The 24100-nt window shown below is 51.7% G+C and overlaps 2 protein-coding genes across 8 annotated transcripts; both read right to left on the reverse strand.

Annotated features, from left to right (window-relative positions):
- Positions 1-43: 43 nt before the first annotated feature.
- Positions 44-20187, reverse strand: LOC133475703 (formin-binding protein 1-like). 5 transcript variants are annotated; one of them, XM_061768945.1, is made up of 18 exons: positions 20001-20187; positions 17691-17806; positions 17534-17584; positions 9999-10146; positions 9865-9927; positions 8569-8703; positions 8207-8221; positions 7972-8100; positions 7720-7866; positions 7458-7634; positions 7185-7376; positions 6272-6286; positions 6090-6199; positions 5477-5609; positions 3281-3372; positions 1048-1187; positions 720-872; positions 44-638 (listed from the first exon to the last, which is right to left on the reverse strand). In XM_061768945.1, the coding sequence occupies exons 1-18, from the start codon at positions 20028-20030 to the stop codon at positions 610-612; spliced, it is 1875 nt and encodes a 624-aa protein (XP_061624929.1). In that variant the 5' UTR covers positions 20031-20187; the 3' UTR covers positions 44-609. The 5 variants fall into 5 exon arrangements, with proteins under 5 accessions (XP_061624929.1, XP_061624930.1, XP_061624926.1 ...); XM_061768946.1 differs by having other exon boundaries at positions 8605-8703; positions 20001-20186; XM_061768942.1 differs by having other exon boundaries at positions 6090-6286.
- Positions 20188-20528: 341 nt separating this feature from the next.
- Positions 20529-23571, reverse strand: med27 (mediator complex subunit 27). 3 transcript variants are annotated; one of them, XM_061768952.1, is made up of 8 exons: positions 23114-23563; positions 22103-22247; positions 21899-22029; positions 21660-21753; positions 21484-21591; positions 21355-21396; positions 21207-21284; positions 20529-21081 (listed from the first exon to the last, which is right to left on the reverse strand). In XM_061768952.1, the coding sequence occupies exons 1-8, from the start codon at positions 23314-23316 to the stop codon at positions 20947-20949; spliced, it is 936 nt and encodes a 311-aa protein (XP_061624936.1). In that variant the 5' UTR covers positions 23317-23563; the 3' UTR covers positions 20529-20946. The 3 variants fall into 3 exon arrangements, with proteins under 3 accessions (XP_061624936.1, XP_061624935.1, XP_061624934.1); XM_061768951.1 differs by having other exon boundaries at positions 21207-21396; positions 23114-23570; XM_061768950.1 differs by having other exon boundaries at positions 20529-21396; positions 23114-23571.
- Between the last annotated feature and the right edge of the window lie 529 nt (positions 23572-24100).

Consider the following 24100-nt stretch of genomic DNA (forward strand, 5'->3'; position numbering starts at 1 on the left):
CGTGACCTCCGAGAGCCCGGGCTTCGCAATAAAAGGACGCATGAAAGTCCAGACTTGTTTTACTTTGAAACGGGGAACATACAGGAAGCTGCTGATGAGAGCGTAAAAATCAAAGACGTTGACATCTAACACGACGACACGCGGGGGATAATATTGAAACATAAGTCACATGGCTCAACTGTTACTGATATAATAACCTCAAAATGTTGCTTTTTCTTTTGAAGACTTCCACGTTCCATCATCCTACATGCTGTTTCCAAATCAAAGTTCAATGTAAGTTTTTGCACAGAAGCAGCGCCTCGTGTGGCAAAAGAGCAAATAACGCAGACGCCACGATTGGTTGGTTTTCCTTTCTTTACTGACCCTACACCAGCAAATGTGTGCGTGTGCGCGCGCGCCCGGCGACGGCTGCGGTCTTGGCGAGAGCCCAACGTTCGGGCGGCGCGGGCCTCCGGATAAGTCAGATGGTCGGCTTTGCGCGGTCACCGTGGCAACCACGTTGGCATGGCGACAGTTGTCACGGCAACCCAGCACAAAGGCGCGAGATGAGCGGCCGTCGCCGTCTGCCGCCTTCGACGGCCTCGCTTCCCGTTCGCGCGCACGACCGCTTCACACCAGACGGCTTGTCTGCACAAAGCCTGCACACACGCACGCACGCACGCACATGATCAACATGCCAAAGATGTTATGAAGTTGTTGTCGTCGTCGTCGGTGTTGACCTTTGGCCTCCATGAAGACCTTGATGTAGGAGGTGGGCACGTATCCTTCTTCTTCTGCGTTCCTTCGTACTCTCGTCCAGCCGTCGCCTTTGTCCTCCTCCACCACGCTCAGAAGTTCTCCTTCGCACATGGACAGCGTGCCCTCGTTCTGACCTGCAACATCACCTTCATCATCTTCACCTTCGTCCCTCTGCACTCCTTCCTCAAGCTTTCTTTTTCCCTAAATGGGGTTTTGACTTCTTCCTTGCCCGATTGGGGGGGATGAAGGGCTACACAAATAAACTTGACTTGACTCAAGTCTTCGACTTCATCAAAGCGAAGGCGGTACCTTGGAACGGGTAGAGCGACTTGCAAGTTCCGATGCTGGCCGGCGGCTCGTCGTCATCGAAGTCGTCGTCGAAGTCGGAGCTCCGAGACTTGGAGAAGCGAACTTCGGCGCTCCGATCTTCCGTGTAGCTGCCGTCGGGACTGCGACGAGGAACGACGATCGACGACAGGCAAAATGTCACAACGATGAGGAGGAGGAGGAGGAGAACAAGCACGGAGAAGGAGATATGCAGGGGAGAAGAAGAAGTAGAAGAATAAGAAAGAGAAGCAGGAGCAGGAGAGGTGGAAAAGAAGAAAGAGAGGACGAATGAAGAGAAGAAGTCCAAGAAAAAGAAGCCGGAGAAGATAGGTGGAGAATGTAAGGGAAGATTTCCTGTTTGAGATTCAAAGATGTTTGCATAGCGCTCATCCTGCACTCCGGCAACTGCCACGGCGGACGTGTGACGCGGAACTCAGCCAACCGGGACATACGGTCGGCCGGCTTTAGCATGTCGGCAAGAACGCGCTTGTGTTTCTTGGATTTTGTTGGCGTTTGTTCAATCAAGCGACCGGAAGAACACCAGCGGCCTTTTCCGTCGCCCCTCTATCCAAAGCACCTTTCGATTCATTGTCGCTACGATCCTCTTTGACGCGCTCTTTCCTGCTGGCTCGCGCTGAGCGCGACGTGAGTCAGAAGTAACAGTCCGTGGGGGAAAATAATCACGAGATATCCCGCGATACAGCGAATAATCCGTGATATGCAGTAAATCCGCCATTTGCTAAAATCATTGAAGTTCATTTTCCCCCTCATTAATGAAACTGAATTGTTGACAAAAGTGAAAGATCCCACAGCCAGAAGTATTCAGAGCCTTTGCTGTGACACTCACATCGGGCGCTGTCCATTTCTTCTGATCATCCTTGAGACGGTTCTACGCGTTCGCTGGAGTCCAGCTGTGAAATCGGGGGAGAAGAGTCTTGGTGAGAGAGGTCAAGAAGAACGCAACGATCCAGCGATGCGGTCGGGAGATGGGAGAAAGTTCGAGAAAGTCAAGCATCGCTGCAGCCCTCCACCAGTCGGGAAGCCTCTTCTCGGTGCAAGAACTGTGAAAGCCCGCATGGAGTTTGCTAAAAACAAAGAAAACAAAAACACCTGAAGGACTCCAAGATGGTGAGAAAGAAGATTCTCTGGTCTGATGAGACCGAGATAGAACTTGTTGGCCTTAATTCTAAGCGGTATGTGTGGAGAAAAGCAGTGTCCAATAGAGTCCCAACAGCGGCAGCATCACGCTGTGGGGGGGTTTTGCAGCTGCACGGACAGGACCACCGGTTGCAATCGAGTGAAAAGACGGATGCGGCCAAGTACGGGGCTATCCTGGACGAAGACCTTCTCCAGAGTGCTCAGAACCTCCGACTGGGCCGAAGGTTCACCTTCCAACAAGACAGTGACCCGAAGCACACAGCTAAAATGACGAAGGAGGGGCTTCAGAACAACTCCGTGACTGTTCTTGAATGGTCCATCCAGAGCCCTGACTTAAACCCAATCGAGCATCTCTGGAGAGACCTGAAAACTGGTGCCCACCAACGTTCACCATCCAACCTGACAGAACTGGAGAGGGAACTGCAAGCAAGGAGGAATGGCAGAGGATCCCCAAATCCAGGTGGGAAACCTTCCCAGAAAGACGCGTGGCCGTCCGTATCGGCTCAAAAGGGGGCTTCGACTAAATACTCAGCAAAGGGTCTGAATACTTCTGGCTGTGGGATCTTTCAGTTTTCCTTTTTTAATAAATGTGCAAAACGTTCAACAATTCCGGTTGTATCTTTCAATATGGGGTGCTGTGCGAAAAAAAATGAACTTAAATGATTTGAGCAAATATAACAAAGAGTGTCAAATGAATACTTTCCGTAGCCACTGTGTGTATGCAAGATATAGAAGATGTATATCAAGTAAATGGACAAGTCGTTTCAATAGACACATTGCTCCATCTTGTGATCGGATCGGCGATCGGCGGATTTAAACTTCGGCGATCGGCCCCAAAAATCCTGATCGTGTCGAGCCTAGTGACTGCCCACCTCTGCATCCAAGACAACCAAAATGGTTCACTTGGCCTCCATTCGATTTGTTTCAGGTATTCTCGAGCAGAACAAAAAGTCCTTTTTTTTTTTTTTTTCCCCCCACAACGGAAAGAAGAAGAATGAGAAGGAGACATGAAGAAAAGAATGAGGAGGGCGAGGTGCTTGGCAAACGTGCCGCTAACCTTTCTCTGCTGTCCGGACTCGCGGCATCGATCTGCTTCAAAGTTCCCGGTGTCGATGACTTACTGCCCTGCTCGGCCTCCGCCAGCCACACCTGAAACACGCGCACACGTGAGAAGAAGCATTGACGTCATCGCTCGAGCGACATCACAGACGCGCGAGCTTTTGTGCTTCGCCGCGTGATGACATCATCACAGTCATCAGATCAGTGACGTCATCACAGACCGCCGCATCATCAAAGATGCGGAGCGAGGCCGACGACCGACAAATCTCGGCAACTCTCGGGGGGATTGTCAGAAGGTTTGAGCGGTGGCGAGCGCCGACTCAGCAAATCTTATCTACTGCTGAACACCCACTCAGCAAATCTCCACAAAATTTCGCCGACTCAGCAACATTTGACAGCGCGGCAAATCTTCACAACATTTGCCCATTGGTGAATGGCGACTCTACAAAACGATATCGGTTTTCGACTTCGCCAACTCAGCAAACCTGCAAAACGTTTGACCGCTGACTCAGCCAATTCTCACAAAGTTTGACGACCGGTGAACCCAGACTCGACAGATCTTCAGCACAACGCAGTCATGTCTAACCCGAACCAAAGCTCAGACTCAAGAAAGGAGGTGAACTGGAAGATCAGGAGGCTGGTCCAGAAGCAGGACGAGTTCAAAAAGCTATGGCAGAGCGACCGACTGAGCCATGACGTTAGGGTGGAGGCTCTTGAGTCTCAGAACCGGGCTCTGCAGGAGAAACTGGACGCGGCCAGCAAGGATGAGGAGGAGCTGATGACCCAGGTGAGGGTCCACAAAGCCCAGATCTTCTCCTTGGAGCAGAGGAAGTGCCTGACGGAATCGGAGGCCAAAGACCTGAAAGTCGTCCAGGCTCAGCTCCAGGAGAAGATCAGCGAGCTGGAGGCGGCGCTTGTCACCTGGGAGAAGAAGCTGGAAGCCCAGGCCCAGAGGCACAGCGAGCAACTGCAGAAGGTGGAAGACGACTGGAAGGTGAAGATGCGCGAGAAGGACGAGGCCTTCGCCAAGCAGGCAGCCGGTCTTCAAGCTCAAATGGACAAAATGAGCAAACAGGCCGAGGAGCAGGCCGAGGACAAACGCAAACTGCAGGCGGCGCTGAGCGAGCGGCAAGAGGAGCTGGAGGCCCAGAAGAGCATTCGCGACAAACTGCAGTACGACCACGGCGTGGAGATGAGACTGATCCAGATGCAGAAGAACGCACTCTCCAACAAGGTGACCGCTCTCACCAACACCACCGACGACCTGATGGAGAAGAAGGAAGCGCTCAAGAAGTCTGACGAGCAAAAGAGCAAAGAACTCAAGGCCAAGAACGCCGACATCAGTGAACTGCAGACGCACAAAGAGATCATCAACGCGCAACTTCAGCGCGAGGAGCGCGGAGCCGCCACCCTGAGGGAATCTCTCAGACACATGGACACCGACATGGAGGCTCTGAGGGCCGAGTACACCGGGGAGCAGGCTGCCCACAAGGTCACTAAGAAGGACCTGGCCCTGGCCAAGATGCAGGCCAACGACCTGGCCGAGAAGATCAAGTTCCATGAGGGTCGCGTCAAGGCCCACCAGGCCAGCGTCAAGAGTCTGGAGTGCGTGCTGCTCACTAAGGACACGTACATACGCAGGTTCCGAGAGGACCTGGAGACCTCCATCTCGCTCATCAACAGACCCAAGACCTTCACCAAGGCCATCACCAGCCTCAAGAGGAAGTACATCACGGGGGATCAGGATGTCTGCGTGGACGCCATCGAGGAAAAGATCGCAAAGTTCCTAGAGTCCAACAAGCTGCAGTCAGACCACTTTGAGAAGACCATCCAGAGTCTGCGGCGCCAGCTTGAGCAGAAAGATGCCGAGACCCAAAAGAGGCTCCAGAAACTGGACCGCTGCCGCGGCGATCTCATCAAGATCATCAACGAGCAGCGCCTGGAGATCGCCAAGGTCAAGGCGGAGCTTAACGACGTCACGCATCAGCTTCGGCAGCTGGCCCCTCCTCTCACTAGGACCAATCGGCTGTGAACGACCCCCCCCCCCCCGTCACTCTCCACAACACACATACACAGACAACACACGCACACACAGGTATACACAAACACACAAGCGGAAGCATGTACACACAACCTACGTGTACACGCACACGTACATACGCAACACGGGCAGCAGTGACGTTAGTGCGTCCACCTGGTTGTTCCTAAGCTCCTCCTCCAGTCTATGCAGGCTCCGTCTGACTTCGTCCAATCGCGGCTCCAGGGTGGCGCCGTCTCCCAAGGTCGGGTTCTGATGGTACACCGCCTTCATCTTCACCAGAGCCTCTCTGGAAACACAACAGGCTAATGCTAAGCTAACAAGCATTAGCACAACATGCCGCGCGCTGCACAGGAATTGATGACACGATGACATCACCTGTGTTCGCGCTCTCATCAGATCTGCTCACTTCTACTCATGCTAAGCTAACAAGCCACACAGAGAGGTGGATGTACTTGGGACGGAAGGTTCTAAGAGTTGGTCCTAAAACAGGGACTTGCATCACCTTTGCTTCCACTCTCGTTGGATCTCCTGGTTCATGCTAAGCTAGTGCTAACAAGTGGCCAAGAGACTTGGGCCACATCTATTCTCACTTTTTTCAACTCCTGGCTAATGCTTAGCTAACAAGCAGCACAGACGTCCTTTGTGCTTGGGCTCTTTTTTGATCTTCTGGCTAATGCTAAGCTAACAAGCAGCGCGGGGATTACCATCATCTCTCATTCTTGTTGGCCATCGTGGCTAATGCTAATGCTAAGCGAACATGCGTCACCTTTGCTCTCGCTCTTGCAGGATCTCTTGTCCGATGTGGTGAATTCTGTTTTGCAGTTTTTCCCGCCGTTGCTCGGCAGGAAGATGGCTGCAGTCCGGAGGGGCGGAGCCCTGTAAGCACGGCAACGACGGCACACGTCGATGACATCGAAGCCCGGCACCTCCCGCACCTGTCCTACTCACCAGTTTGAGTGACAGCTATCCGTCAGACAGAAGCATTGAAAGAAAGACATTTGAAGCTCACGAATGGCATCAAAACATCAAAGTTCATGTATGTGTAGATATATTCGACATGTTACATACTGTATCTAAATGCACTATTTATACATTTGTATGCAAATGGGATGTACAGTCAATGGTATGTAAATGAGTAAACCCGAGTCTCATTCTTTCTGTTAGATGGAGCAAAAATGTCATTGGGGAAAAAAATGTTCCTTTCAAAATGAAAATGATTTTCGAAAAATACCACGTTAATGGAAAAGTGGGGCTTTTTCTAAGTTCTGTTCTGTTTCCCCAGAAAAAAAGCTTTTCTTTTTTTCTCGATAAACAAGACTTTTTAAAATTACGAACTTTCTCAAAAATAGGATTTTTCCTGAAAAAGTAACTAAAAATGCATTTTTCCTTGTTGGAAAAATGCAACTTTTCTCCCCCCAAAATAATGACTTCTAGAAAACAATTGACCTTGACCTTTTCAAAGCAACCCCCCCAAAAGACTTTTTCCTTTTAAACTTCACTGGAAGATCCGTATTTTCTCATAGAAGTGCAAATTTAAAACAAGAAAACTTTTTCTTGGAAACAATTCGGAATTCTCTGAAATAAACCTCCATCCGTTTTCCGTAGCGCTTATCCTCAGTAGGGTTGCGGGCGAGCTGGAGACGATCCCAGCTGACTCTGGGCAAGAGGCGGCGGGGTACACCCTGAACCGCTCAATCGCAGTGAAATATGACAAATCTCGAACAAATATGGCTTTTCACAAAAATATACACCCCCGCCGAAAAATCTTTTTTTCTAAAGTCATTGAAATGACACGCAAATGAGATGCACATGTACGAGTATGTATCTAAGTATGATGAATGCGTAATTTTGGAATGGGTACTCCTCTCTTGAGGCTGCGCAGGCACTGCTTCCTGGTTCGGGAGCCGGACGTCATGAGGTCGTTAAGCCGCTGCGCGATCGGTTCCCTGGTGGTCGAGGGCGGGGACGGGGGGCCGGGAGCCGTGCCCCCCGGAGAGGGCGAGGCGGGCGGCGGCGGCGGCGGCTGGCGAGGCGACGACAGGAGATTCAGCAGCTGAGCGGGCGGAGAGGTCAGAGGTCACCGAGCCGCATCGCAAGGTCACGTGCGCCGAGATCAGAGGTCGCGCGCGCATACTTTGTTTTTACGGAGGAAAGGCCACAGCTTCCTGCTGTGCCGCCGCTCCTCCACGCGCTCGTCCAGGTAGCTGGACTCTGAAATGCTCCGCCTCATGGAGGCACCAAAGTCCTCCGGGTCCACATCGCCTGGCGGCTCGAAGCCGGACTTGTACACGCGCACTACCGAGCGCGTGTCCTGAAACCCCCAAAAATTGTGAGAACCTCGTCGACATCGAGAGTTCTGAAATCACTGATTTGCGCAAACGAATTGGTGCTCTCACCATCCGGGCCTGGATGCTCTCCGCGGCATCCATCATAGCGTCCAAGCATCGGCCGACGACGGGAAGCGATTTCTTCTCCGCCTCGGCCGACAAGCGCATGGCCGAACTCACGCGCTCGATACGACGCTCCTCCATTTCCTGGATGCGCTGACACACGCGCACACACGGCAGTCATTCCCTCACGGACCTTGAGTGGTTTCAACCGGTTGACGTGGCGCGGTGCGGGTCTGGATGAAAAAGTGGTGCTTTTACCTGGTATATAACGGGCACCATGGTGTGGTAGTGCTGGTGCTGGTCCCGGTTAAACTGGTTTAAAACGGTCAAATATTCCTTCTTGGACTCTTGGGCCGTCTGTTGTTTTTGTTGCTCCGCCTGACGAGCCTGAAAGAAAAACAAAGCGACGCTGCGTACACTACGCTACAATTCAGTTCAGCGAAGACTGACACTACAAAAATAAGAGTCAGAATTGAAACGATGAACATCTTACCTTAAAGGAGCAGCGCTGAGGTGTGCAAACACAGACACACAGAACAAAGTTCACATGACTTGAATGTCGTCAACAGAGAACACGGTAAAGCTAGTAAACACTTTGAAAGTACGCTAACCAATGATAGCGAAGGGTAAGTGTTGGCACAAACATTTATTTGCACTTTGTGTGTAATCTATTCTGTTCATCTTCATTTCATTGAAATTCGGCTCCAGTGGGAGGATGGCTCTTTCTGATATCTGATATCATTTTGTTAGGAGACAAAGCAAGCTGGGCGGGGGGCTCGAGTTGCACAACTGCCTGTTGATGTTTGCATGTAACGCTATATGACCTAACGCTAAAGAATGTTAACCAATGGTAACCGATGCTGGTGATGGCTCAAGCCGGTTTTGGGCGACCTTCTCAGCGTCCATGTTGTTGTCTACGTTGTCCATCCTGTTGCACAAGTGCTGCGCTCGTTCCGCCTCCTTGCTGTCGCGCTCGAAACGTCGCTTTGTCTGCAAGCGCACACAATTCGGCGCTCAAAAGATCGCCACGCAAATTGAGACATGCAAAACATGGAACGCTGACATGATTAAAAAACGTGACCATGTTCAAATGTTTACAGTTATTGAAAAGTAACTGAGATCCCGCCCCGAGTGGAGGAGTTCAAGTATCTCGGGGTCTCGTTCACGAGCGAGGGGAGAACGGAACGGGAGATCGACAGGCAGATCGGCGCGGCGTCCGCAGTGATGCGGACTTCGTATCGATCCGTCGTGGCGGAGAAGGAGCAGAGCCGAAAGGCCAAGCTCTCGATTTACCGGTCGATCTACGTCCCTACCCTCACCTATGGTCACGAGCTGCGGGTCGTGACCCAAAAGAACGAGATCCCGGATACGAGCGGCCGAGATGAGTTTCCTCCGCAGGGTGTCCGGGCTCTCCCTTAGAGAACGGGCGAGAAGCTCGGTCATCCGGGAGGATCTCGGAGTAGAGCCGCTGCTCCTCCGCATCGAGAGGAGCCAGATGAGGTGACCGGGGCATCTGATTCGGATGCCTCCCGGACGCCTCCCCGGTGAGGTGTTCCGGGCACGTCCCGCCGGGAGGAGACCCGGGGACGACCCGGGACACGCCGGAAAGACCGCATGCTTCGGCCGGCCCGGGAACGCCTCGGCAACCCCCCGGAAGAGCTGGATGAAGTGGCTGGGGAGAGGGACGTCTGGGCGTCCCTGCTGAAGCTCCTGCCCCCGGATAAGCGGTAGAAAATGGATGGAGTTATTGAAAATGTGATGGTAAACCCATATGACGTTTGATTTCTTTTTTAACGTGAGAGTGATACAAAGATGTCGAAATGATTTCAAACGTAGTGTTGACATTAAAAACACACATTGACAATGTTAACACGTGATGTTGAAACGCAATGTTGGCATTTTGAAAAACGCCATTGATGACATTAAAAACATGTAATGTTGACATTGTTCAAAACAATGTCGAAACGTGATGTGGGCATTATTCAAAATGAGATGTTGAGAATTGATAACATGATATGAATCCAATTAAAAACATACTCGTGCTCTATGGGAGGTAAATGGTGATTGGAAACATGTGACCTTCATGTTTTTGATGTGAAAGGTGCGCGTGTGGGTGTGTCCCCGGATGTGGGCGGAGTCAACTCAACTCACAGACTCAAGTTGTTTCCAGGAATTTTCAATGTGCTGCTGGGCACGGCGGCCATCTTGGAAATGCTGAAAAAAAGCACAAGCTTGTGATTCTTGCGCGCGTGCGAGTGTGCGCCTGCGCGTGTGTGTAATCTGACCGCCTTCCTCTCGGCCTTGAGCTCGTGCGTGAACCTGCCGAGGTCGGCGGCGACGTGCGAGTTGAGGTTCTCGGCCACTTCCTCTCTTTGCGCCGCCAACTCGCCGAGCTGCTGAAGCGTGGTGCCGAAGGCCACGCACCACGTGTACCTGAAGGCACCACCGCAGCACTTGAATCGGTTCGAACTCGGTTTTCAAGTTTCGAACGCAATTAACCTCACGTGTGCCCTCGAAGTGAATTGACAAGCCATTCGTCCGTTCCAGCCCCTCAAAAAGAAAGGGGCCAATACCTTTTATTTTATTGAAGAAAAATGTTCTCATGAGGAATTAAAACAAAAACAGAACTTTTGTCCTCAATGTGCAAAGAGAAACACGCGACAAAGTATGGCAGGAATGAGGGTGAAAGGACAACTGAATTTCTCGCAGCTCTGGCTGGCTCTATGAACAAAATGATTGATCAATTCTTATATGACAAAAAGAACTCAATTCCATATTATCACAGTGTGATTGTACAGTGTTTTAACGAAAGCATACTGATACAAATCATCATTTTCCAAGTACAATTCTGTACTGTATTACAAAAGACACGCCCCGCAAGAATAGTCACTCCCATTTACGGAGTGTCCCTGAATGCACCTCGCGTTCTCATGCAGCTGCGACGGAATCGGTCACCAAATGAAGCGTTTATCGTCTCGCACATCGTGTGTTTTGTCCCGAAAGCCCCGAACAAAACCTGGCACTCTTGAAAGAAAATGAGCGGAATAAGGCCCTTCTCAATTCCGTTCATCGCGCAGAAAAAATGATGAAACGAACTTCAGTTCATGTTCGCACAAAATATGAACTTTCATTCATTGAAACACGATGCCGGCAAAAATAGAAAAACAAATATATATTTCTGATGAATACAAATCATTGAAATAATGATAATACAATAACAACGACCATAATAACGATTTGAAAACAACATTGTGTTGAGTTCGATTTTTCTCCCGATTCAAACTAAAATTGGCATGATGATTCCAAAATTGCAATCATCATCATTTGCCCTCCACATAAGCACGATTCCACTGATGAGCTGTAGTGAGACTTGCCGGCCGGTTACGACCGGACTCATCGACAGCTGCGTGGCGACTTGTTTGCGCAGTCGCAATTGAGAAGCGTGTGCAGCTCCCGATAGGTCGCTGCCATCAAGATCTGCAAACAGAAAGCTAGCATAGTAGCAATTAAGAGGACCTTGTAACCATGGCCATACCGTTGTAAGTTTGATTTCGTTTGGTGCTGTTTTTTTAACTTTTCAAAGCTTGTAACTATTCCATCTTAGTGTTTTATTTACATGGGTATATATTTGTCATTTAGAGCATCTGCCTCACAGTTCTGAGGAGCGGGGTTCGATCCCCGGCCCCGCCTGTGTGGAGTTTGCATGTTCTCCCCGTGCCTGCGTGGCTTTTCTCCGGGCACTCCGCTTTTCCTCCCACATGCCAAAAACATGCGTGCTAGGTTCATTGACGACTCTAAATTGCCCGTAGGTGTTAATGTGAGTGCCAATGGTTGTCTGTTTGTATGTGTGCCCTGCGATTGGCTGGCAACCAGTTGAGGGTGTACCCCGCCTCCTGCCCGATGACGGCTGGGATGGGCTCCGGACCGGAGAAGCGGTGAAGAAAATGGATGGATATATTTGTCATATACTGCCCTGCAGTTCCATTATTTGCGTCCTCTCTCTCGCGCTCTGTCTTCAGCACCTGTCTCCAATCAGCCTCATCACCACCGGTATACAAGCCTGCCTGTTCCAGGAAACCCTCGCCAAAGTATCGCAGTTCCTTCCAGCGGTACCACGGTCCATTTACCTCACACAAGTCACTCGATTCATCGTTCCCTTTTTTGACCCCCGTGTTCCTGATCTACGTCATTCCTGGCGCCAAGCCTGCCACCCACCTAGGACCACCGCCATTCCCTTTCCTCAAGAAACTGTTCCTCATTTTACATCTGCCTCCGCCTGCTCCCGGATCCAGCCACTCCCCATACGTGACGATATTTCCTTTGTTCAAAAACGTGACGTGACAGAGAAAAACTGAGATCAGTTTTGGACGCGCACTCAAAAACAGCTGTCAGAGCTAACGCAACCAAAATTGGGTTCTCCAGTGAAATTTATAGTCATGCTGTGAACATACTTTTAACCTAACCGTACAAGACATCATTTATTTTTCAAAGACTCAATGTGTGTGTGTGTGTGTGTGTGTGTATGTATATATACTCATCCATTATATCGATGTATTGATTTATATTTCTCCGATTCAACTTGAGTGCCTGGCAAGTTCGCCTTCTGGATGTAAATATATCGATTGAAATCCTTTTAAAAGGTAACCGATGATACGGATACAAGGAAATGATGGACTGGATTTATGTGCAGGCGTGTACGCGTTGTATTTCCAAGAAAAATCCTTGGATAATTCCTTTTACTTTGCTTGATTTTTCAGTGAGCAGTGTCAATGCTACTTTCTTCTTCGTTTCCTTTTCTACACCCCACATCTAGTCACTCCTATCCATAGTGCCCCTAGTGGTTGGACGAGACACCACAGAATATGTTTTTGTATGTTGTTGGTTTTTTTTAAGCACTATTTTGAAGTTTAAGACGTTCGTCTGTCTGGTGGATGGCCGATGAGAAGGAGGCTAGCGAGAAATTCTCAGTGAGGTGCGTGACTTTGTTAATCGCCACACACTCCGAAGTCTTTCAAGCCGGTTAGCTTAGCTAATCTCGCTAGCCCCGAACAAAACAACAGAGTACAAGGAGGGCAAACTTGGCTGAACAAGAGGACAATCGGAGACAATGCCAACTACTGGACGCTGTCTCAGGCTCACGTTTGCGTTCCGAAGAGCAGGTTTGTTCATTTATTTAGCTCTCTACGTATTAGCAACTTCTTCTTCTTCTTCTTCTTTTCCTTTGGGCTTGTCGCCACAGCGCGTCATCCTTTCCCATGTCAGCCTCCCTCCTGCATCCTCCTCTCGAACACCGACTGCCCTCATGTCTTCCCTCACGACATCCATCAACCTTCTCTTTGCTCTTCCTCTCGCTCTCTTGCCTGGCAGCTCCATCCTCCTCATCATCCTTCTACCAATATACTCACTCTCTCTCCTCTGGACGTGTCCGAACCATCTAAGTCTGCTCTCTCAAACTTTGTCTCCAAAACATCTAACCTCGGCCGTCCCTCCGAAGAGCTCATTTCTAATCCTCTTCAGCCTGCTCACTCCTCGAGAGAACCTCAACATCTTCATTTCTGCCACCTCCAGCTCTGCTTCCTGTTGTCTCCAATCCGACCATCATGGCCGGCCTCACCACCGTCTTCTAAACTTTGCCCTTCATCCGAGCAGAGACTCTTCTGTCACATAACACACCTGACCCCTTCCTCCGCGCGTTCCAACCTGCTTGGACCCGTTTCTTCGCTTCCTTAGCACACTCCCCATTGCTCTGGAAGTATTTCAAGTCCACCACCCTCGCTGTCTCTTCCCCCTCCACCCTTCTCATTTATGCACATACTGTATATTTTGTCTTACTTGGGCTAATCTTCATTATTCTCCTTTCTAGTGCATGCCTCCACCTTTCGAACTGCTACTCCACCTGCAGATCACAATGTCATCTGCGAACATCCCGGTCCACGGGGATTCCAGTCTAACTTCATCTGTCAGCCTATCCATCACCACTGCAAACAGGAAGGGGCTCAGGGGTGATGCCTGATGCACTCCCACCTCCATCTTAAATTCCTCGGTCTAAAGTTTGTGAGGTGCCTGTGAAGAAATAGTAATTTAGTAACAACTCATTTTATGAACAGTACAACCACAATGATTCCTGAACAATTATGTCTCTCACATAGCCACTTCATATACACAGCATCCCACTTTAATGCCATGCAGGATTTGATGGGGCTCATAAAGTTAATGCGTTCAAAAAAACTCCTCCCGGAAGCCGTCACCTTCTCGTGGTGGAGGGGTTTGTGTGTCCCAATGATCCTAGGAGCTAAGTTGTCTGGGGTCACACATGGCAAACAGGTCCTAGGTGAGGGACCAGACAAAGCACGGCTCAAAGACTCCTATGATGAAAAATATAAGTGGATCGAGGTTTCCCTTGCCCGGACACGGGTCACCGGGGTCCCCTCTGGAGCCAGGCCTGGAGGTGGGGCTCGAAAGCGAGCGCCTGGTGGGCACAGCCTGAAAGGGTAACGTGGGTCCCCCTTCCGATGGGTTCACCACCTGTGGGAGGGGCCACATGGGTCGGGTGCAGTGTGAGCTGGGCGGTGGCCGAAAGCACGGCCTTGGCGATTCGATCCCCGGCTACAGAAGTTGGCCCTAGGTACGTGGAATGTCACCTCTCTGGCAGGGAAGAAGCCTGAGCTGGTGTGTGAGGTCGAGAAGTTCCGACTAGATATAGTCGGACTCTCCTCCACACATGGCTTGGGCTCTGGTACCAGTCCTCTTGAGAGGGGTTGGACTCTCTTCCACTCTGGAGTTTGCCCACGGTGAGAGGCGCCGAGCAGGTGTGGGTATACTTAGTGCCCCCCGGCTCGGCGCCTGTACGTTGGGGTTCACCCCGGTGGACGAGAGAGTCGCCTCCCTCCGCCTTCGGGAGGGGGGGACGGGTCCTGACTGTTGTTTGTGCTTATGCACCAAACAGCAGATCAGAGTACCCACCCTTTCTGGAGTCCTTAGAGGGGGTGCTGGAGAGCGCTCTCGCTAGGGACTCCATCGTTCTGCTGAGGGACTTCAATGCTCACGTGGACAATGACAGTGAGACCTGGAAGGGCGTGATTGGGAGGAACGCCCACCCCCCCCCCCCGATCAGAACCCGAGCGGTGTTCTGTTATTGGACTTCTGTGCTCATCACGTATTGTCCATAACAAAGACCATGTTCAAGCATAAGGGTGTCCACACGTGCACTTGGCACCAGGACACCCTAGGTCGCAGTTCGATGATCGACTTTGTGGTCGTGTCATCGGACTTGCGGCCGCAAGTCTTGAAGAGAGGGGCGGAGCTGTCAACTCATCACCACCTGGTGGTGATTTGGCTCCGATGGTGGGGGAAGATGCCGGTCCGACGTGGCAGGCCCAAACGTATTGTGAGGGTCTGCTGGGAACGTCTGGCAGAATCCCCTGTCAGAAGGAGTTTCAAATCCCACCTCCGGCACAACTTCACCCACGTCCTGGGGGTGGCGGGGGACATCAAGTCCGAGTGGACCATGTTCCGCTCCTCCATTGCCAAGGCGGCCGACCGGAGCTGTGGCCGTAAGGTAGTCGGTGCCTGTCGTGGCGGCAATCCCCGAACCCGTTGGTGGACACCAACGGTGAGGGATGCTGTCAAGCATCCCATCCCTGTGAGCCGGTGGGGAGAATACTTCGAAGACCTCCTCAATTCCACCGACACGCCTTCCCATGAGGAAGCAGAGTCTGGGGTAACTGGGGCGGGCTCTCCTATCTCTGGGGTTGAGGTCACCGAGGTGGTTAAAAAGCTCCTCGGTGGCAAGGCCCCGGGGGTGGATGAGATTCGCCCGGAGTTCCTCAAGGCTCTGGATGTTGTGGGGCTGTCCTGGTTGACACGCCTCTGCAACATTGCGTGGACATCGGGGACAGTGCCTCTGGATTGGCAGACTGGGGTGGTGGTGCCCCTTTTTAAGAAGGGTGTGTTCCAACTACAGGGGGATCCCACTCCTCAGCCTCCCTGGTAAGGTCTATTCAGGGGTGCTGGAGAGGAGGGTCCGTCGGGAAGTCGAATCTCAGATTCAGGAGGAGCAGTGTGGTTTTCGTCCTGGCCGTGGAACAGTGGACCAGCTCTACACCCTCGGCAGGGTCCTCGAGGGTGCATGGGAGTTTGCCCAACCAGTCTACATGTGTTTTGTGAACTTGGTGAAGTTGTTCGACCGTGTCCCTCGGGGAGTCCTGTGGTGGATACTTCGGGAGTATGGGGTACCGAACCCTGATACGGGCTCTTCGGTCCTTGTACGACCGCAGTCAGAGTTTGGTCCTCATATCCGGCAGTAAGTCGGACTCGTTTCCGGTGAGGGTTGGATTTCGTCAAGGCTGCCCTTTGTCACCGATTCTGTTCATAACTTTTACGGACAGAATTTCAAGGTGCAGCCGAGGCGCAGAGGGGGTCCGGTTTGGTGGCCTCAGTATTGCATCTCTGCTTTTTGCAGATGATGTGGTTCTGTTGGCTTCATCGAGCCGTGATCTCCAACTCTCACGGGAGCGGTTCGCAGCCGAGTGTGAAGCGCCTGGGATGAGAATCAGCACCTCCAAATCTGAGACCGTGGTCCTTAGTCGGAAAAGGGTGGCGTGCCCTCTCCAGGTTGGGGATGAGATCCTGCCCAAGTGGAGGAGTTCAAGTATCTCGGGGTCTTGTTCACAAGTGAGGGAAGAACGGAACGGGAGATCGACAGGCGGATCGGTGCGGCGTCTGCAGTGATGCGGACTTTGTATCGGTCCGTTGTGGTAAAGAAGGAGCTAAGCCGAAAGGCGAAGCTTTCAATTTACCGGTCGATCTACGTTCCTACCCCCACCTGTGTTTCACGAGCTGCGGGTCGTGACCGAAAGAACGAGATCCCGGATGCAAGCGGCCGAAATGAGTTTCCTCCGCGGGGTGTCCGGGCTCTCCCGTAGAGAACGGGTGAGAAGCTCGGTCATCCGGGAGGATCTCAGAGTAGAGCCGCTGCTCCTCCGCATCGAGAGGAGCCAGATGAGGCGGCCGGGGCATCTGATTCGGACGCCTCCCGGAAGCCTCCCCGGCGAGGTGTTCCGGGCACGTCCCGCCGCGAGGAGGCCCCGGGGACGACCCGGGACACGCCGGAGAGACTACGCCTTTCGACCGAGCTGGACGAAGTGGCTGGGGAGAGGGAAGTCTGGGCGTCCCTGCTAAAGCTACGGCCCCCGCGACCTCACCTCGGATAAGCGGTAGAAAATGGATGCATGGATGGAAAAAACGATTCCAACTAATGAATTTAGTAGTGGTTAGAATTATGTCTATTTTGAAAGCAGCTCCACTGTTAAAATCTATAGTTCCTTTTATTAAGTCAAATACGCTTTGGATTCTGAAAAAAAAACAAAAAAAAGAGAAACTTTTGTTTGTTTCAGCGTTTACAAATACCCAGTGGCTAAAAAGGAAACTTTTCAAGAGCTCGTAAACAGGACGAGTTATTTCATCCAACTTAAATCATCCGTCCATCCGTCCGTCCGTTCTCTGTTCCGCTTCTCCTCCTGACCGGTCGCTTTCGGGCGTGCTGGCACCGAGGCAGGGCGCGCGCTGAACTGGTCGCCGGCCAATCGCAGGGCACATACCGTATACGTAGTGTCAAAAACAAACAACCATTCACACACACACACCTACGGGCAATTTGGAGTCTTCAATGAATCTCCCTTGCATGTTTTTGGAATATGGGAGGAAACCAGAGTACTTGTAATCATTTTAAACATAATTATCCAACAAAACAATTCCGGCTAGAAAAAATGCCGAGTGGCGTGGTTGAAGAGGATGAGCAGTCGACGGATGAGTCGCTCACCTGTTGTCATCTTCTCTGCTCCTCTTGGGAAGGTACTTCTTCGACAGGTTTCTGCACACACGTTAAGAGCGCTATCACGCGTGTCTCGATTGGCCAGCGTGTTCCGTGACGTGACAACTGGCGGCGGGGCGGTCCCGTGCCGGTGGCGCGTCGTCACCTGATCTGTTTCGCGTAGTTGAGTTCGATGTCCGCTCGCTCTTTGACAAATTTGGTGTATTTCTCCAGGAAGTCGATGCCCCAGCTCGTGTGTTTCTCCAGGTTGTCAAACTGATCCTGCGACAAACACGCCCGCTCAGTGCTTTTCCTTCATTATTATTCATTGACTCATTTCCAAATAGATATTTATAAACATGTATCAAATAAAAGAACAAACGGATTTGAAGTACACTTGTGGAAAAAAAAGGAAACAAAACAATAGACAAACAAAACAAACACCAACAAAAATCACACAAAAAAAAACCAAGCAAGACAAAGGCGGCCATCTTACTCAACGACACCTCAAGATGGCGCCACTAGTTTAGTGTGAACGTGAACAAACTTCAACTCTGGCGACTACCGGAACTCTTCTTCGTTTCGGGCCGTATTCTCCGGCGTGCGCGCATTCTTCGGTCAAGTCAAACGTGGCATTGACGCTCCCTCGTGCGGCGTGCCAGCGACGCGCTGTGTGTGGAGCGACCCCCCCCCCCCCCCCCCAATGTGGGCGGAGCAACCCTGAAACGCGAGCGTTCCCCGTCAAACGCGGCTGGCCGAGCAACATGCGCGCATTCTCCCGCGGACGTATGCGTTTTTCCCGCTGCGCGCTCAAGAGGCTTTGGTAAGTCTCACGCCCAAAGTTCAAGGTCAGAGCTGCCCGCCGCCGCCGCCGCCGGATATACGCTCGCCTGCGCTCGCTGACGGCCCCACAGCTGTAACGTATTCCGACCACATTAGGAAATATTCATTCCTATTAGTTGAAGACACATTTTTTCACCTGTTAGGAACTCTTCCACTTGAAACATGCCGCTAGGACTTGGGAGTTCTTTTGGAGCGGTCCCGATCATAAAACGAGTCACGGTCGCTATGATGAGCTCGATGTTCAATCTTTTTGAGTTTTTTTTTTCGTGGATCTATGCCGGCCGTGAAATACAGTACGTTAAAGTGACTCGCCCGCAGTCTGCGGCGCAAGCTGGTCTCACGGCACCGCCGATAAACAACGGCTGGCTCGCCTGCATTTTCACGATGGACCTCAAACACGCATTAAGTCATGAGCAGAGTATTCTGTTATCGGATTGAAAACATGCTCTTTCCAAGTAGCGTGCTCGATGAGCAGTGCGCACGTCTCACTGGCGACGACGCACAAAGTTCATTTCTATTTTCCAAATGGATTTCTGTGGCAATCGCAGGTCTCCGGAAAACTCCACGCTCTGTGATTTGCAGCCGACCTCGGACTTAGACGAGTCCCGCCACAAATCTGCCGCTTACGTACGGTGGCTGGGCCAGAAGTGTGGCGAGGAGAATGCGGGTACCTTCAAGGTCCGCAAGTCAGGTGTGTAAAAAAAAACAACTTCCACATCAATGCAGGTGCACAAAGTCGTAACAATTTGGGTACGCTTCTGAAAGGCGCCCGTCAGCTGGTGGCATTTTTCCCTTTTTTGCACAACGGTGCGCTTTCACGTAAAGACATATTTTGGCGGACCGGCGTGGCGACCGACTCGAAGTTCAGCTGAACGTCGTCGTCGCAATTAGCGGGAAGTCTGCGGCGCTCCCCTCCTTGGCCAGCTGCTGCCACGCAGCCAAACTCGAGGCCGCAAAAAAACCCAAAACAAACCAAACCCCACTCGTGGGCACCCCTGACTATGTGGACGACTACATTTGGACTAATAAACTTCATTCGTTAAACTGAAACAAGACATGGACCAGAGGCGGCCTCAGACTGGAACCGTACCCGATACAGGGCCCGCACCTGACGCTGGACCTGGAGCCGAGCCCTGACACGGACTTGAGACAAGACACGGACCCGAGTCTAGACCTAGAACTCTCGCGCACTAGACGAGCACTCAAAGACTTCGGCTGGACCAAAGACCAGACACGGACGGACCTGCATCTGAGACGAGGTATTTCGTTACGGTGACGCTTAGGCTTCAAAGACTAAGCTTCTACACCTGAACCTAAGACTAGACCTGATCTGAGACTTGGACTAGTATGCAGACCTGGGCTACTATGTAGTCTTGGACTATTACGTAGACCTAGACCTGGACCAGTGCATAGACTTGGACAAGTCATAGACCTTGACTATTATGTAGAGCTGGACGAGTATGTCAACCTGTTTTTGTGTTTGCAGGCGTGAATGAGTGACGTCATACGTTCACGCGTCCATAACTCGAGAATGCGAGTGCACGGGGCCAACGGGCCTGCGGCCGACCTCCGTCACGTGACCGTGTTCCTTCGACATCGACGGCGGCGTGCAGGTCCGTTCCGGGGTACGTACCCACAGTTCGGAGCCCCAGTTGACGTTCATGTCGCCTCCTCCTCTTCTTCGCACCGCCGCTGCCGAGCGCGTTCACGGCCCTTCGCCCGCCTTGCGTCTGTCCGTACGCGCGCGTGCGCAGTGCCGTGAGCCGAAGGAGCAGCGCGCGCGGTCACGCGCCCGGCCTTTGTTATCGGCGAGGGGGTGCGTGCGCGCGTGCGGACGAGCATGCGCAGTGGCCACCTCATTGCGCTGCAGACCCGCGCAACCAATCAGGAAGGAGCTCAAGTCGCCAGCGATCGATCATCGGCTGCAATCAAAAAAAAAAAAAAAAGATACCGCACTGGTGTGCGTTTGTGCATATATATTAAGGCTGCAACGATTCATTGACTATATCGACGTATCGATTTGTATTTGTGCGATCCGTTTCTCAATTTAAATGGCGAGTGTGGATCTACTGACAGCGACGCTTGCAGTGCGTTCAGCGACCGACAGGTAGAGACAAAAACAAGAACCTTTTTTAAAAAGCCACATGTATTCCATGACAAGTTTCGTTGAACAAAACTTTATTTACAGCGACAACTTTGTCATGCAAAGTTCATCTTTTCATCCTCGTTTCTTTGTTTTTTTTCTGAAATTTGAGCTTTTTCTTTTCTTCTGCGGTCTGATCCGGTCTGGAGTCAAGGCCCGGAGGTTCGCGACCAGGCGCGGCGCCCGAAGCAGCACGACGCTCGCTAATTGATCTTCATCAATAAGTCAGGAAGGTCACCGTGAGGATGACGACGACGACGACATTTTCCTCATTAGCGCTGGTTCAAATCCATCAGGGAACGTTTAACCTTTGCCATCGTGAGGACGAGGAGGAGGAAGATTGCAGACCACCCGAAGATGGCGAAGCGCCCGCGCCGCTCTAACAAAATGTTGCAATAACAGCACCACCGAGTGCGCGCGGGGTTCGGGTCAGGGGTCACATGCGGCAGGTGTCGTGGAAGGCCTCCAAGGTCCTAAAGTCCCTCCAGGTTGGAGGAAGTCCGTCCTGCAGGAAGCGGCCGCATCGCTGGCACGGAGACTGGAACAGTTTGATGTAGCTCCTCAGCCAAGTCTGCACACGCACGCAAAGACACACCCGAACGCAAACCCAAAACCACACACAAACACACTCCGATGAACACACACGCACGTCAGCAACCGTGAGCCGGCGCGTGCCGCAGTTGGGTGTTTTCCGACCATGAAGGAGCGCACGACCACGTCGGGCATCTGCGGCAGTTGGTAGTGCAGCAGGGCGGTGGTGGCGTGGTCCGTTACCTAGCGACCGCACAACCAATGAGCTGCCGCGCTCAGGAAACCGGCAGGCCGCCGCCGGTTCCAGACTCACCTTCTGGAAGACCTGATGCTGCGACTTGGTCCAGATGTCCAGCTGGGGGGGGGGGGGGGACACGCAGAGTTACCATGGTAACAGTCACGAAGGACCGTGGAAACGGGCCAACGCGGCAGGCGCTCTCACCTTCCCGTCGTCGTCATAAACGTTCTCGTTAAAGCCTCGCACCAAAGTTCTGTCGATGAACAGCGAACGCATCACCACGATGGCCTTCAGCACTTTGCCCAGCGTCACCTGGCAGGAAAGCGCACGTCAGCCGGGCAATAAACGGGAAGCGTGCGTGCGTGCGTGCGCGCGCCTACCAGCAGGACCGCAGACGTTCCGTTCGGTCGAAAAAGTTCGATGCTCATGTCGGGAAACATCCTTCCGATACGAGAAATCACATCATCTACGTACCTAAAACACGCACGCACATGCTGGAAAGATGGCATTTGACAATCTCGGACAATTGACGACAATTTAGTATCATTTCGTCAAATTGGACTCCGTTGAAGTCCAATTGAGGTCGCGTGCAGAGGTTAGTGTGAGACGGGCGACTGACTGCGGGGGGAGGACGAGGGTGCTGGGCTGGACTTTGGGGCGTCGCTTGGCCGAGGCGCCCATCTGATTGGCCGAGCGCTTGAGCGACTGCTGGTTCAGCAAACTGGAGGCCAGGCCGGCGTGGTACTGCAGCTGCCGACACGCAAATACGAGACGTTCGAGTTCGCACCGGCGTCGGTTAGCGCGTCGGCTCGGGCGGGCCCACCTTGTTGGACCACTTGTAGGCCTGCAGCAGCTGCGAGTAGAGCGGCGTTTTGTCCTGAACAGGATCCAGACTGAGGAGGCCGCTGTTGTGCAGAGGATGCGACTCGGACGGGCGACCCACCAGACCGCTCAGGCGCTCCAACTCGCTGACACGCACCCCAAAAAAAACAAAAGGACATTTTGATATCGTGGACCTGCACAGTTCCAGCAAGAATCCGTTCGTAGCGATCGGGGAGTCGGGAAAGCGCGAACGACGCCGAACGCAGACGCTGCGTTTGTTCATTTGGCTCAATTTGTCTTTTTCTATGCAATTTGTTGAATTTACTTTTGGAAAGAATTGATTCAAATAATGACCATCATCAATCATTATGATGGTGTGTTTTCCTTTTGAAAACAGGAGAAACATTATAGGACTCTAAGCAGCTATCTGTTTTGTTTCTAAATATAGGCTTTACACGATCGGGATTTTTGGGGCCGATCGGCAAGTTTAAAAAAAAAAAAAACGATAACCGACCCGATCACAAGATGGAGCAATGTGTCTATTTCCACGACTTGTTCATTTATTGTATATACGTGTACCGTATACTGCATCCATCCGTTTTGTGTCCTCACAAGGGCGTGCTGGAGCCGTCCGTCCCAGCTCCAATTATTCTCGAGCATTTTAGACAAAAGTGAAAACACCAATGGCCTCTAGGGGGCATGCAAGGATTGGCCACTGACATAAGTTGAGGTTTGCTCGGATCTATCTGGCAACGCTGACCTCATCGAAAGTAATTCATCTTGGAAATTTGACACCCAAACCTGTATCGTTCAATCAAATGAGTATTTTAGACTCAAGACGACCCGTCGCCTGGGAATTCCATGTTACCGGACGAGCCCTTTTGTGTTTGCATGGAAGAAATGTTTCCTCTTCCACATTGAGACAAAAAAGTTGATTGAAGCAAAACGTTGGACGCGGTTGCTCATGAAAGTCGCAGAAATGTGACGCGAGTTCGGCGGCGGCTGGACTGACTTGAGGTCTCTGTTGACCGCCTGCAGGTTGTCCTGGAATGTGGCGATAAACTGCTTCTCGCGGCCTTCGAGCGTCTCTCGGTTCTTCATGCCGTCCTTCAGGCACTCGAAGACGCGACTGACGCTGGAACGCAGCGCCTGGATGCCGCTAATGGCGTGAGAAAAGGCGTCCAGGTTGACGCCGACGCTCACCACGTCCGCCATCTTGTCGTCTTAAGCCGCTGTCGCTTGCAGATGACGTCACCGGGTTGACGTATTTATCCGACAGGAAAACTACCACCAGCCAACGTACTGCACAACACAGCATACAATGCACAGCGTTGGGAAGATGACTTTCTGAAAGTCAGTCAGAACTGGCGGCACGGTGGCCGACTGGTTAGAGCGTCAGCCTCACAGTTCTGAGGACCCGGGTTCGATTCCCGGCCCCGCCTGTGTTTAGCCACGCATGTTCTCCTTTTCTCCTCCCACATCCCAAAAACATGCGTGCGAGGTTAATTGAAGGAAAACTTCCCGTAGGTGTGAGTGTGAGTGCGAATGGTTGTTTGTTCGTATGAGCCCTGCGATTGGCTGGCAACCGGTTCAGGGTGGACCCCGCCTCCTGCCCGATGATCGCTGGGATTGGCTCCAGCGTGAGGAGAAGCGGCTCAGATAATGGATGGAAGTCGTGGAACTGTTCACATTTGTTTACATTTGGAAAACCTTTCTTCATTTTGAATGAATGCACCAGCAGGACCCTTGGACGTTTCCTGTAAAAAAATGAACCACATAATTGTTCTTTACGCAAATAATAAACTGATAACACAGCATGCTGAAATGTAAATGCATAATAAAAAGTGTTTGCTACATTGTGTGTACAGCATGAAGAAAAACATGATACCATGTTGACGTAATGACAAATGTGCACAATTCAGACAATATCGCTTTAGATGACAACCCAGATACTTGAATGTTCCCTAAAACCCTAAAAAAGATGATTGTATGTGTGTGT

This window comes from Phyllopteryx taeniolatus, chromosome 3 (assembly GCF_024500385.1).
Source record: "Phyllopteryx taeniolatus isolate TA_2022b chromosome 3, UOR_Ptae_1.2, whole genome shotgun sequence".
Classification (NCBI taxonomy): Eukaryota; Metazoa; Chordata; class Actinopteri; order Syngnathiformes; family Syngnathidae; genus Phyllopteryx; species Phyllopteryx taeniolatus.